At 38.4% G+C, this 15,587-nt stretch overlaps 1 protein-coding gene across 5 annotated transcripts in view; it reads left to right on the plus strand.

The window, feature by feature from the left end:
• The window catches only part of TBCE (tubulin folding cofactor E), a 109,900-nt gene that overhangs the window by 68,144 nt on the left and 26,169 nt on the right, over positions 1-15,587 (plus strand). For all 5 annotated transcript variants that reach the window (XR_016388026.1, XR_016388025.1, XM_022553147.2 and 2 more), the window contains exon 3: positions 5,570-5,654. Coding sequence is in view for 3 of the 5 variants with exons in the window: in XM_022553147.2 (XP_022408855.1) it covers positions 5,570-5,654 (85 nt within the window). In the remaining 2 variants the exon portion in view is untranslated. The remainder of the gene's footprint in view (positions 1-5,569; positions 5,655-15,587) is intronic.

The following is a 15,587-nucleotide window of genomic DNA, read 5'->3' on the forward strand; positions in this document are numbered from 1 at the left end:
GTTGGGCGCAATCTCTTTTAACACCTTTAGTCTTTTTCTCCTGAACTACATGCTCCTGTGCAACCTCTGGGCAACACTTTTAGCTCTAGCTACTCAGGATTTTTTGAGGTCCTCTAAACAGATTATGAAATCTCACACTATGCCTTCACCTGGCATATTTTCTCTTCAAGGCTGACCTCAAGTGTTACTACCTCTGTATGTCTTTCCCGTAACTACTCCCAGCAATATTAACTTGTCTTCTTATCTGTGCTCCCATAACAGCTGAATTTACTTTTACTCCAAGACTGATTCTTTATATAATGACTGTTAGTTTACACATCTGTCCCTATTAGAAAACTTTAAGATGTTTTGGGGCAGAGAACTGTCTTACTTATTTTCCTGTCCTATTAATTTTCGCTCCTTATTATTTACTTCCTTTTACTTTCTGTAGGTTTAATTAACTTGTTTTTCTCCCCTTAACATTTTGAGACGGATGATTGTTTTCCGTCTTGAACCTAACGTATACATTTAAGTCTGTAAGTTTCTCTCAAAATGCAACTTTAGCTGCATTCCCCACGTTTTGACATGTAGTGTTTTCATTATGATTTGGTTCAAAGTATTTTCTAATTGACATTGTGCTTTCTTTTTTGATGCAAGGTAATTTGGAATGATATTCCTTAATTTCTAAATATATGAGGCTTTTCTTTTCTTTTTTTTTTTTTTTTTTTTTTTTTTGCGGTACGCGGGCCTCTCGCTGTTGTGGCCTCTCCCGTTGCGGAGCACAGGCTCCGGACGCGCAGGCTCAGTGGCCATGGCTCATGGGCCCAGCCGCTCCGCAGCATGTGGGATCTTCCCGGACCGGGGCACGAACCCGTGTCCCCTGCATCGGCAGGCGGACTCTCATCCGCTGCGCCACCTGGGAAGCCCTATGAGGCTTTTCTAATGAATTCTGTTATTGACTTCCAGCTGAATTCCACTGTGTTGAGAGAACCTACTCTGATTTCAGTTTTTAAATTTTTATTTATTTTTTGTTGTGGTAAAATACACATAACATAAAAGTTACATTTTTTAAGTGTACTGTTCAGTGGCATTAGGTACATTCATATTGTGCAACCACCATCGTCATCCATCTCCAAAACCTTTTTTATCTTCTCGAACTGAACCTTCATACTCATTAAACGTTAGTTTCCCATTCTCCCCTCCCCCAGTCCCTGGCAACTACATTCTGCTTTCTATCTCCATGAATTTGACTACTCTAAGTACCTCATATAGGTGGAATCATACAGCGTTTGTCCTTTTGTGACTGGATGACTTCACTTAGTATAATGTCCTCAGGGTTCATCCATGCTGTAGCATGTGTTAAAATTTCCTTCCTTTTTAAGGCTGAATAATACTGCATTGTATGTTTATACCACATCAAAAATAATGATATACTTAAGAATTAACCAAGGAGGTAAAAGATTTGTACAATGAAAACTATAATGCACTGTTGAAAGAAATTAAAGAAGACATAAATAAACAGAAAGACATCCCATGTTCATGGATTTGAAGAGTTAATATTATTAAAATGTCAATACTACCCATAGCAATCTACAGATTCAGTGGCTATCCCTATCAAAATCCCGAGGACAGTTTTTGCAAGCTCGCTTTTAACTAGAATATTTAGTCCATTATGGTTTTATTTAATTGTTGGTAATTTGGGTTTGTGTCTACCATCTAATTATTTACTTTTTAATTTGTCTTGCCTATGCTCTTTATTGCTTTTTTTTCTTTCACTGGATTGATTAGTTTAAAATTTCCCTCTATTAATTTGGTATTTATACATTTTTATTATTTAGTGGTTACCGTAGAGATTAAAATAAAACATATGTCTTTGAATTATAAAAGCCTAATAAAAATTAGTAATTTTACCTCTTCCTGGACTCATGCAAAGACGTTAGAACTCTTGAACATTAATTCCACCTACCTTCTTCCTTATCCACACGTTGGATATTTTAATCTGTGTATTTTATTTTAATAAAAAAAATTTTTTAATTTATTTTATTTTTGGCTGTGTTGGGTCTTTGTTACCGTGCGTGGGCTTTCTCTAGTTGCGGCAAGCAGGGGCTACTCTTCGTTGCGGTGCGTGGGCTTCTCATTGCAGTGGCTTCTCTTGTTGTGGAACACGGGCTGTAGGCACATGGGCTTCAGTAGTTCTGATACATGGGCTCAGTAGTTGTGGCTCGCAGTCTCTAGAGCGCAGGCTCAGTAGTTGTGGCACATGGGCGTAGTTGCTCTGCGACATGTGGGATCTTCCCAGACCAGGGCTCGAACCTGTGTCCCCTGCATTGGCGGGCAGATTCGCCAGATTCGCCACCAGGGAAGCCCAATCTATGTGTATTTTAAACCCAAAGAGATAATATTACTGTTATTTAGTATTTCAGTATTAATTTAGACTTACCATATATTTACCATTTTGTTGCCCTTCATTCCCCTCTGTATCCTCAGGCTTCCTTCTGGGATAATTTTCTTTTTCCTTGAAGATCACCCTTGTCGATATTTCTTTGTTGAAGTTGCCATTATGTTGCCTTAAAAAAAATTTTTTTTTTTACTTGTGGTTACATATATATAAAACAAAATTTGCCATTTTTTCCATTAAAATTGTAAAATTGTTATAAAATATATGTAACAAAACTTACCATTTTAATCTTTTTATTGAAGTATAGTTGACTTAAAACATTATATTAGTTTCAGGTGTGCAACATAGTGATTTGATATTTTTATCAATTACACACTTTTAACCTTTTAAAAGTAGACTTTGTTTTTTAGAATAGCTTTAGGTTCACAAGGAAGTTGAGTGGAAGGTACAGAGATTTCCCATATACCTCCTGCCCCCACACATGCATAACCTCTCCCATTATCAACATCTCCCACCAGAGTGGTACATTTTTCACCCATTTCTGTTAATGGCCTTTGATGTACAAAAGTGTTTAAATTTTGGGCTTCCCTGGTGGCGCAGTGGTTGAGAGTCTGCCTGTCAATGCAGGGGACGTGGGTTCGTGCCCCGGTCCGGGAGGATCCCACATGCCACAGAGCGGCTGGGCCTCTGAGCCATGGCCGCTGAGCCTGCACGTCCGGAGCCTGTGCTCCGCAATGGGAGAGGCCACTGTTGTGAGAGGCCCACGTACCGCAAAAAAAAAAAAAAAAAAAAAAAAGTGTTTAAATTTTATGAAGTCCAGTTTATGTTTTTTTCTTGTGTTGCTGGATCTTTTGGTGCCATATCTAAGAATCCAGTGCCAAATCCATGGTTTTATAGATTTATCCTTAAGTTTTAGGATTAGAAATAAATCCTTAGAAATAAAGTTTTCTTCTAAGAGTTTTTTTTAATCTATTTTGAGAGTTGGGTGTCCAAATTCATTCTTTTGCATGTGGGTATCTAGTTGTCTCAGCACCATTTGTTGAAAAGACTGTCCTTTCCTGTTGAGTTGACTTGACACTTCTGTCAAAAACCAGTTGACCATGTATGGGTTTATTTCTGGATTCTCAACTCTACTCCTTTGATCTGAGCCTTATGACAGTACCACACTTTTTTGATTACAGTAGCTTTGTAGCAAGTTTTGAAATTGGAAAGTATAAGCCCTCTGACTTTGTTACTGTTTTTCAAGATTGTTTTGGGTATTCAGGGCCCCTGCTTACTTTTTTGAAGGATATTTTCACCAATTACAGTGTTCCAGATTACCAGGGTTTTTTTTTGTTTGTTTGTTTTTTCCCTAGTATTTTGAAGATATTATTCATCTATCGTTCTGGCTTTTACTGTTTCTATGGAGAAGTCAGTCAACTATTTCTGGTTGTTTTCCTTTGGAGATAATCTGTTTCCTCTCCCTCACCCCGAGCTGTTTTAAGATTTTTCTCTTTGTCTTTGTTATATGGCAACTGGTGGAGTTTGGTTTTGCTTTGTTTTGTTTTCTCTTTTTTTTGTGGTTTTTTGTTTGTCTTGCATTTGTACTGTTTATTTTTCTTAGACCTTCTTAAATGTGTGGCTTGATGGCTTTCTTTAGTTTTGTAATAGTCTCAGTCATTATTTCTTCAGAGATTGCGCTTTCCACAATCTCTCCCTACTCTCTTTTTGGGGGCTCCAGTTCTATATACATGGTAGACCTTTTCGTTGTATTCTGTACGTCTCTTACATGCTAGTCTGTTTTTCATCACTTATTACTGTGCTATGTTCTGTATATATTTTTTTCTGACCTGTTTTTAAAAAAAATTATGTATAATCTATAGTAAAAAAACTATCCATTGAATTATAATTTGAATTATTGAATTTTTCAGTTCCAGAATTTCCATTTAGGGTTTGAAAAAAGTTTAAAAATATTTCTGCTGAAGTTCTCAATTTTATCTTTTGTTTTCCTGAAAATATTAAACATACGTAAAACTCTATTATGCAGATGCCCAGTGGATCTACTGCTGTTGGCTGTTGTTTTTCTTGGTTTTCAGTCATAGATGCTTATCTTTTTCTATGCTTGGTTGTTTCTGTTTGAGTGCCAGGTATTGATTTTGAAGAGTTATAATTTGAGCTTTGCAATGGTGTTAGCTTCCTCCAGAGAGGACTGAAATTAACTCTGGCAGATGACGAGGGTCCCTGGCAATCCCAGATCACTTAAACAAATCTGGGAATGAGATTATTTGAAGTTGACCTTCAGTCCCTTCAAGGGCTCGTCTGTTTAGAGTTGGTTCCTTCCTAACTCTTAGAATCAAGGCATTTCAAGCTCCAGTACGAAACCTAGAGAGTTTCTTGCAACCTCCATCTTCCTTGGGAGGCTGTAATTTTCATTATTGACCTCTTAGTCCCTCAAAAGCTCTGGCCAAAGCTCTGTTCAGCTTTTTAGCTTTTCAGCCTTTTCTACCAGAATCAGCAGATGCCTTGAGGGGAAAAATTTGCTTTAAGACTTTGTTTAACTCTGGGTTTCCCTTTTCTCTCAGATTTTGTAATTTTGTAATTACAATTTTGTAATTGAATTTTGTAATTCAATTACAAATTCAATTACAAAAAAGAATTTTGTAATTCTTCAGTGCCTTGTTAGCTCTCTGGTGCTTTGAAAGAGATATCTTATATATGTGTGTGTGTATATATATATATATTTTTTTTTAATTGTGGTAAGTTATACATAACTAAACTTACCATTTTACCACTTTTAAGTGTATAGTTCAGTGATATTAAGTACAGTAACATTGTCATAGTTATCACCACCATCCATCTCCAGGACTCTTCATTTTGCAAAACTGAAACTCTGTACCCATTAAACAAGAACTCTCCATTCTCCCCTCCCCTTAGCTCCTGGCAACCACCATTCTACTTTCTGTCTGTAAATTTTAGCTACTGTTGTTTTCTGCAGTTGTGTTTTTTGTTGGCTTTTTGACCCAAACTTGCTATTGCATTTGCTGATTAAGTTCTGAGTCTGAGGTTGACTTGTCTTTTCCTAAAGACATTTCTTTCTCCCCCAGTGGTGTCTGTGTGCTGTGGTTTCCATTGCAAACTGTATTTCCTTGCAGAAAAATGGAGCATCACCTGTGTCCTAATTTAATGCTCATTTTGTTTTTCTTGTTCTGCCAGGACTCTGGTTAGGAGTAGAATGGGACAATCCTGAGAGGGGAAAGCATGATGGAAGCCACGAAGGGACTGTGTATTTTAAATGCAGGTAATTTTCCATTGCGAATTGGCATGGTTATCTAGGAGAATGTTAAATAGCTGAATAAGGGGGGATGGAGAAGAAGACATGTTTGACTGTTAGGGTAGTTATAATGTAGAATTTGGTGTATTCTAAAAAGACAATTCTATTTGTAGAGCTTTTTTCCTTGTTTTTAAAATTCTCAGTCTTAACCTTGCAGGTGGGGTTGCTTTCTTTGTCCTTTTTTGTGTTTTTGTTTTGTGACAGTTTTTTTTTAATTGTATGGATCCAAACATTTCTCATTGATTCATTAACTATTTACTACCCACTGAGTGAATACTAGAAGAGGAATAGCCTAGATATCCAATAAAAGCAGTTGATTAAGCAAAATACAGAACATCCAAACAGTGGCATGCTAGGCCACTATTTTAAAAAAAGCTCTTGGGCTTCCCGGGTGGTGCAGTGGTTAGGAATCTGCCTGCTAATGCAGGGGACACGGGTTCAAGCCCTGGTCTGGGAAGAGCCCACATGCTGTAGAGCAACTAAGCCTGTGTGCCACAACTACTGAGCTTGTGTGCCACAACTACTGAAGCCCACGCTCCTAGAGCCCGTGCTCCACAACAAGAGAAGCCACCGCAATGAGGAGCCCACACACCACAACAAAGAGTAGCCCCCGCTTGCCACAACTAGAGAAAGCCCGCACGCAGCAACGAAGACCCAACGCAGCCAAAAATAAATAAATAAAATAAATAAATTTATTTTAAAAATAAAATAAAATAAAGCTCTTATCATGAAAAGAATTACACATTATAGTGCATATCTACTAATATTTTTACCTGCTTGATTTCAGAGAAACTATGTGAAGCTCTGAAAAGGATGGAGGGGAATTTCAGGCAGTCTATCTTTTAAATTTTTGTTGTTTGTTTTCCCTAAGTTTCAGTTTCTCAGAAGAATCTGTTATTATTAAGCTTATCATTCTTTAAATGTGGTACAGTGAACACACTCTTGGCCTGGTAATCAAGAGGCCTCTAGCTTTGCTTTTAACAATCTTTATGACCTTAAATCAGACTAAATTTACTAACCTCTAAAATGAAGGTCAAAATCAGATAATAGCAAAATAAGTTTCCTAGTCGAGCATTCTGTAGTTTTGGGAAGTCAGGATAGAAGAAGAATTGGCATGTTCCTAGAGGCCAGCGGTGGTGACAGACATGGCATGAGGCCAGCTCAGAATCTGTCAAGAGGTCATAGAGGATGAAGGGAGCAATTTATGTGTTTAGAGAGGTGTGGAAATAGAAATCTCTTAGCTTGGCCTGTTGATCCCTTACCTGCCTGGACCATGACCTCACAAAACTTCCAGTGAGGGAACGTTCCCTGTGGAGCCTGCCCCAGCACCTCCCAAATCGTCCATGGTTACGTGTCCTTCATGGTCTCTGCATATGGTGATATTTTCAGTCTTGGTTACTCTGAGTAGGAAAATGAAGACTTGTGTCAGTCCTGGCAGAGCTGGGATTTACCCTGAAGTGCTGGTGGGCACAGACTTAGGGTTCAGGTTCTTACCCTTGGAATAAGCATTTCCTTGCTTTGTTGTGTTTCCTGGTACAGTCATGCCTGAGCATTTACATGTTGAAATACATATTATGTTAGTATAAATCACTTTTGTTTCAATGAAATGACATTTTGTTGACTTTGAAATCCTGTATGGGTCAGTAATTCCATTTCGCATTGTTTTGGGGGCAATATACAAGGGAGCATTGGCTCTGTTGTGGTGGAGAACCACTAGTCTAGACTAAAGGAATTACCTTATCCTTTATAGTTGTTAATGCTTATATTGGTATTAGTTCGGACTTGGCTTCAACTAGTAAAGATTATACCAATATCTTAGAATTTCTAAATCAGACAAAACAGAATATACCACACGTACTTGTTATTAAGCCAATTCAGATCTCTTAGTAATTTCATTGGAGCCTTCTTTTACATTTCAAATTTTACTTGGAAAGTCATAATAGCGATACATATTTTACCACAGTACACATTTTTTTTTAATGCTTAGATGCTGTTTTCATGAAGCCAAAGCAATTTAAAGTTGTCAGATCATAAATGTTCCCATCTTATACTTGTGAAATAGGTAAATGGCAAAAAGGTGGTATACCCATTTTAAAGGAGGAAAATGGGTCAGAAGCTGTCATATTGATAGCAAAATTCGGATCCCACCTCTTCAGAAGCACATGTTACTGTCAAGTGGCTGAGCCTGTTAGACACAGTATAACAGGGTTGTTACGCGCTCTGGTGCACATGTCTTATGAAGGCTAGTCTGCTGGCCTCTGCTGTGTATGCAGGGTATTAGGGTGTGTTGAGTGAGGTGTTTGGTGAGCTGCTTTCTTGAGTCTCCCCAGCGTCCCAGGTTGCTGGGGTGACACCCTGCCGGTCAGGGTTAGGTCCTGCCGCTTGAGGTCAGAACCTGGGGACAGACAGGGTGGTTTTCAAGGCCCGGCTCAGGGCATACATTCTTCCCTGTGTATTTTCCCCCAACCAGTTCAGCTCACTTTGATCTCATAAGACTTCTCAGTTTAGAATAGAATAACATTTGCAAAGGTCTAACCTCTGTTTTAACAGCGACCTTCAAGAAGAATATAAGATGGGCTTTAACCCAGAGAAGAACTGTCTTCACAGTTAGCTTTCAGTGTTTCTGTGTTATCACATTTGTTCGTTACTCTGATTCTTTGAGATGGCTATGACAGGTATTGGTGACCAAGTGGGTTATGAGTAGAGCACGAAACACTGGAGTCAAGCTCAAATCCTGGCTATGAATGAACTCCTCTTTAGTGTAGGTCTCTAAAAATGAGGTAAAATTTTTTCTTGAATAGTTGGTGTGACACCGACAGAAGTTTAGGGAGTGGACCAGATTACCTTGGAAGGCCCCCATGTTCAGAGGACTTCATGTCACTCTTTAGTTTCAATCTGATCTCTTAAATAACCTAAGGTAAATATGGCAGTCTCCTGGTTATATATTAATTACCTGTAATTAATATTTGTGACACTGTCGATTTACAGTAGTAGTGTACAGGTTTATCCCAAATTTATGCCTGTGAACCAGTTATGTGTCTCTCTCAGGTGCTTCTGTTCTCCATCTCTTGTCTTTTGGGGAGTTGAGAGGTTCAGTTAAGGTGATGAACTTTGAGTTTCTCCCTGCCTTATCCCTAGATTTCCAGCGCTTTTCTTTCAACCTAAACTAAAGGGTATACCGTAAACTCTTTGAACTGTGCGGGTCAGTATTTTACCCTCAGCTTTTATTGAAAATATTCCCTTTCTAAATAATTGCATGATTTCTCTTTTCTTTTGAGCAAGAAATCTTAAAATCTTACTTTTCTTCAGCACCATGAATGGAGTTTAATACTTGGCATCAGAGGGGACATGGTGTCCAGACCATGTCCACAACACTGGCTAACTTAACAAATGGAAGCTCCTCGATTTACTTATCCTGTGTGCGTCATAAGATTGTTGGAAAGTGTTCTGAGGTTCTTTTTTTTTTTTTTTTTTTTTTTTACAGATCCAAAGTACACTTTATTTTTCATTTTATTTTATTATTATTTATTTTAACATCTTTATTGGGGTATAATTACTTTACAATGGTGTGTTAGTTTCTGCTTTACAACAAAGTGAATCAGCCATACATATACACATGTTTCCATATCTCCTCCCTCTTGCGTCTCCCTCCCTCCCACCCTCCCCATCCCACCCCTGCAGGCGGTCACAAAGCACCGAGCTGATATCCCTGTGCTACGCGGCTGCTTCCCACTAGCTATCTACCTTACGTTTGGTAGTGTATATATGCCCATGCCTCTCTCTCGCTCTGTCACAGCTCACCCTTTCTGAGGTTCTTAAATGAGCATTAATGCATCAGTATAAAATATTCTCCTGGGGGGTGTAATGGATTGGGAGATTGGGATTGACATATATACACTACTATGTATAAAAGAGATAACTAATGAGAACCTACTGTATAGCACAGGGAACTCTACTCTGGTATGGTATAAAGTGATAGGATAATTTTTTAAGAAATCACTAAATGTGCTGATAGGATGCAGACAGGGTGGATCTCTGTAAGAGGTGAAGAGAGATATTTCATTTTGGGAAGCTTCCCATGAATCAGGGCAAAATAGAAATTGTGACATTCAGAAGCAGTGTGCAAAAAGATGCTTATCAACTGAGCTTTTTTTTTTTTTTTCTGTTGGGAAAATGAGTTCACCAGGTCAATTCTTTAGATATTACAGCAATATACATTAAATTAGAGTGACTATGTCTCCTCTCATGGTGAATGGTTAGGTATGCAGTGTTGCTGAAAAGGCTCTATGCATGCCTGTAACAAACAAGATATCAGGGTCAACGACATTTATTAGAAACTCCCCAGAGACCCAGTCTTTCCCAGCATCTAAACAAGCCCCAATAAGAAAGATAGGAGTTTTGGAATCTGTTGGGGACCCTTTTACCTTTGAGTAGTATTGCCAGATTCGGCAAATAAAAATACAAAATGCATGGTGAAATTTGGATTTCAGATAAGCAGTAAATCATTTATTGGTATAAGTATGGGACATGCATCATACATATACTTACAATGAAAAATTTTAAGTATATAACAAATTTCAGATTGTTTATCTGAAATCCAGATTTAACTGGGCACCTGAATTTTGTCTTACAACTCTGTTGGGCAGACTGAACCTTGATTATAGTGCTTCGTCAAAGTCTTTCATTTCTGCAAGAGCCGTGGTTGGGATGTGTGGACTTTCCTAGCTGCATATGTAATTGGTGGGCCGAAGGAGGCAGGAACTTGAACAAGCCGAATGCTTACAAGAGAAAACATTTTGGACTCTCCCCCTTCACTCCCTCCCCTCCCCCAGTTTTTTCTCTTTTAGGCAGGGTTCAGAATTTCAGTGTTCAGATGCAACATCTTGATAATAATCTAAGATCTCAGTGGAATCTTTGAATTATTAGTTTGTCTTTGAAGATTTACGTTTATTGATGGGCACTCCTTCAGCTAGCAGTTTTTATTTGCTGGGCTGTTTGTTTTTCCGAGAAACCTGCCAGGAATGTTGCAGAGGAGACTGATGTTTGATGTTTTCCTTTGATCTGCAAAGGGCACAGCATCTCCTTTGCACCCCCCAACACCATTTCTGACTTCTTTCTTCTGCCTGCAGCGAAACTAAAGAGTAATAAAGGTCTCTTCTTGAATTGTTCATTACCACTGTTATAAATTTAGGACAGAAATGAAAACCGTGGTATTTGTTTTACATTGTTGTTTTTTCATTTATTATAAATGTGCTGGTTTTAAAAGTTGTGCTCTCATACTTATTTTTACATTTCAGTCACATAATATTTGAACAATACATTTTCCTATTTCCACCCCCCAGTGTTACTCCTTTAAGGAAAACTAATACTATTTCATAAATTTCATAATTTCATTTCACTAAAATTTCAAATTTCACTGTTTTGTAAGCCAAAGCCTGTTTCATAAATGTGAGACTCTAGGAACAGTCTCTTAGATGCAAAACTCATTTGTTTGTATACGTTTAGATAGATTGAGGTACATAAACGAGTGTTCTAAATTGTCTGGAATTATTTTTCCGACACCTAACAACATACCTTGGGATTTAGTTCAGCCTTGTACATGTAAAGTGTTTAACATTCATAACGTTTAGTTGTCAGTAAACACAAGATTGGACTGTGTGCTGTCAAAATGGAAAATTAAACGAGACAGCCTACAAGTCATCTTTGTGATTTACTTTGTAAGAAACACGTTTGTTTATTTTTATTTTTTTTAAAGTATAGTTGATTTACAATATCGTGTTAGTTTCAGGTGTACAGAAAGCGATTCAATGTGTGTATATATATATATATATATATATATATATATATATAATCTTTTTGAGATTCTTTTCCCTTATAGGTTATTTCAAAATATTGGGTATAGTTCCCTGTGCCATATACAGCAGGACCTTGTTGTTTATCTATTTATATATAGTAGTGTGTATATGTTAATTCCACACTCCTAATTTATCCCTCCCCCCCGCCACTTTCCCCTTTGGTAACCAGCCATAAGTTTGTCTTCTATGTCTGTGGGTCTATTTCTGTTTTGTAAATAAGTTCATTGTATCATTTTTTTTAGATTCTATGTGTAAGTGATCTCATATGATATTTGTCTCTGTCTGGCTTACTTCACTTAGTGTGATAATCTCTAAGTCCATCCATGTTGCTGCAAATGGCATTATTTTCATTCTTTTTTACGGCTGAGTAATATTTCAGTCTGTGTGTGTGTGTACACACACACACACACACACCACATCTTCTTTATCCATTCATCTGTTGATGGACATTTAGGTTGATTCCACGTCTTAGCTTTTGTAATGTAGTGCTGCGGTGAACATTGTGGGTGAAGCACCTTTGTTTAAAACATATTTTAGTTAAAATGTTATGGTTCTAGAAATGTCTTATTTTCAGTAGTATTGCTTTTGCTGTGCTTTCTCTATTCTCAGAGGGATTTTCATGTAGGATCCTGTTTGATGCTTATTGTAGGACAAGTACCACCACTTTTTCATCAAGCTCCTACTCAGGTTTCAAGGTCCAACTCAGATTCTACTTCTTCTGTGGAATACACACTAGACCAGGACTTTTTTTATGTTGTGTGTCCTTCTTGGAGGCATAACATAATCTTTTCAAAAGCAGGGGAAAAAAATACATTGCATTACAGAGGAAATTTAGTCACATTGAAGTAATCAAAAATATTTTAAAATTATGATCTAGTTAGATATATATTTCTCTTTTTTAGATCTATATTTCTTTACTAAATAACATTAAATAATAATATCTACTGATGGATCTAATAACTACTAAAATTTGTGGTAGTGAGGAGAGTAAAGATAGAAATGCAGGAAAGGATAGTGCACTGGTAGTCAGGAATCCAAGTCTTGGCTGTGCTACCTCTGTGACTGTGACCCCAATATCCCCAAGTGAAATGGGATTGGATTAGATCAGAGTTTCTTAAAGTGGGACATGAGGCCCCCCTGCATCAGAATCCCCTGGCACATTGTTTTAAACAGCAGAACCTGGGCCCCAGCCCAGTCCCACTGCGTGCACAACCTGGGGTGGGTTCCAGTAAGCTTTCCAGGTGACTGACTGCTTTTCAGGTTGAGTTTGAGAAGTCCTAGACTAGGTAATCTCTTAGGTAGATCCGTTTGAACTCTTAAAAAAAAAAGAAAAAAGAGGCTAGGGAATTCCTTGGTGGCACAGTGGTTAAGAATCCTCCTGCCAGTGCAGGGGACTCGGGTTCGAGCCCTGGTCGGGGAAGATCCCACATGCCACGGAGCAGCTAAGCCCACACACTGCAACTACTGAGCCCGTGTGCCGCAACTACTGAAGCCCATGTGCCTAGAGCCCGTGCTCCGCAACAAAAGAAGCCACCACAATGAGAAGCCCGTGCACCGCAATGAAGAGTAGCCCCCGCTCGCCACAACTAGAGAAAGCCCGTGCGCAGCAACAAAGACCCAATGCAGCGAAAATTAAAAATTAAAAAAAAAAAAAAAAATATATATATATATATATATATATATATATATATATATATATAAACGAGGCTAGCTACATTTAATCTCTTTAGCTGAGTGATAGAAATGTGTTTGTTAAAACAGAACTGTGTTCTTCACACTAGGAGCCTTTTCTGTGTGAAAAGAAAACGAAATATTTTCTAGGCAGCTTCTGGTAGTCAGTGATCCTCTGATATCACAGCAGGCAGACTCAGGACCTGATTCTGCTGCAACAGAGAATTTAATTTCCTGCATCGACAATTTCCCCCTCTCCCTTAGGTTATTTTTGTCTCCTGTAAGTTTGGTACTTTCTCCCATCTTAAAACATCTGCCCTTTCCATCCCTCCTCTCCCCTTTCCATTGGATCTCCTGTGGACGAGAGGAGTCTGAGCCCACTCTCCTCTCACTCTCTGGAGCTTGTCCCACGGCCCCGCCCCAGCTGCTTCTAGCAGGGTCACTTTCTGGTTGCTAGATTCACTGGCCAAACTCAGCTGTCGCCTTCCGGGCATTCACAGCCCTGGACACGGTTGTCCACTGTCTCCACTGCTTTCCAGGACACCACCCTCTCGGGGGGTTCTCACGACCTCCGGGCCCCTTCTTTTTGCCCTGACATCACTTCTGACTTTGCGAGATTCCGAGTTCCTTTTACAATCTGGTAATTTCTGTAGACCCACCTCCCAGAAGAAAATGTATATATGTTTATATTGACAAAATTTATCATCAGTATTATTTTCATCCTCTTTAATTATGGTGACTTTTCCGAAAGTTTCATTTGTTTAAAAGAGTTAAAGGGCGTAAGCCAAAATAGTGTTTATCATACATTTTTGGCAATTCATGTATTTCATCATTTATTCTCTGACATGATCAAATGATGATATTAACATTTACAGCTTTTTTTGGGGGGTTTTTTGTGGGTTTTTAAAATTTTATTGTATTTATTTTTTTATACAGCAGGTTCTTATTAGTCATCTATTTTATACACATCATGTATACATGTCAATCCCAATCGCCCAATTCAGCACACCACCATCCCCAGCCCCACACGGCTTTCCCCCCTTGGTGTCCATACATTTGTCCTCTACATCTCTGTCTCAACTTCTGCCCTGCAAACTGGTTCATCTGTACCATTTTTCTAGGTTCCACATACATGTGTTAATATACGATATTTGTTCTTCTATTTCTGACTTCACTCTGTATGACAGTCTCTAGATCCACCCACGTCTCAACAAATGACTCAATTTCGTTCTTTTTTATGGCTGAGTAATATTCCATTGTGTATATGTACCACAACTTCTTTTTCCATTCGTCTGTCGTTGGGCATTTAGGTCACTTCCCTGACCTGGCTATTGTAAGTAGCGCTGCAGTGAACATTGGGGTGCATGTGTCTTTTTGAATTATGGTTTTCTCTGGGTATATGCCCAGCAGTGAGATTGCTGGATCATATGGTAATTCTATTTTTAGTTTTTTAAGGAACCTCCATACTGTTCTCCATAGTGGTGGTATCAATTTACATTCCCACCAACAGTGCAAGAGGGTTCCCTTTTCTCCACACTCTCTCCAGCATTTGTTGTTTGTAGATTTTCTGATGATGCCCGTTCTAACTGGTGTGAGGTGATACCTCATTGTAGTTTTGATTTGCATTTCTCTAATAATTAGTGATGTTGAGCAGCTTTTCATGTGCTTCTTGGCCATCTGTATGCCTTCTTTGGAGAAATATCTATTTAGGTCTTCTGCCCATTTTTGGATTGGGTTGTTTGTCTCTTTAATATTGAGCTGCATGAGCTGTTTATATATTTTGGAGATTAATCCTTTATCCGTTGATTTGTTTGCAAATATTTTCTATTCTGAGTTGTCTTTTCATCTTGTTTATGGTTTCCTTTGCTGTGCAAAAGCTTTGAAGTTTCATTAGGTCCCATTTGTTTATTTTTGTTTTTATTTCCATTACTCTAGGAGGTGGATCAAAAAAGATCTTGCTGTGATTTATGCCAAAGAGTGTTCTTCCTATGTTTTCCTCTAAGAGTTTTATAGTGTCCAGTCTTACATTTAGGTATCGAATCCATTTTGAGTTTATTTTTGTGTATGGTGTTAGGGAATGTTCTAATTTCATTCTTTTACATGTAGCTGTCCAGTTTTCCCAGCACCACTTATTGAAGAGACTGTCTTCTCCATTGTATATCCTTGCCTCCTTTGTCATAGATTACTTGACCATAGGTGTGTGGGTTTATCTCTGGGCTTTCTGTCTTGTTCCATTGATCTATGTTTCTGCTTTTGTGCCAGTATCATATTGTCTTGATTACTGTAGGTTTGTAATATAGTCTGAAGTCAGGGAGTTTGATTCCTCCACCTCCGTTTTTTTCCCTCAAGACTGCTTTGGCTATTCGGGGTCTTT

The sequence above is a fragment of the Delphinapterus leucas genome, chromosome 16 (assembly GCF_059928025.1).
Source record: "Delphinapterus leucas isolate spDelLeu-1000000601 "Yukka" chromosome 16, BTC_Dleu_Yukka2, whole genome shotgun sequence".
Classification (NCBI taxonomy): Eukaryota; Metazoa; Chordata; class Mammalia; order Artiodactyla; family Monodontidae; genus Delphinapterus; species Delphinapterus leucas.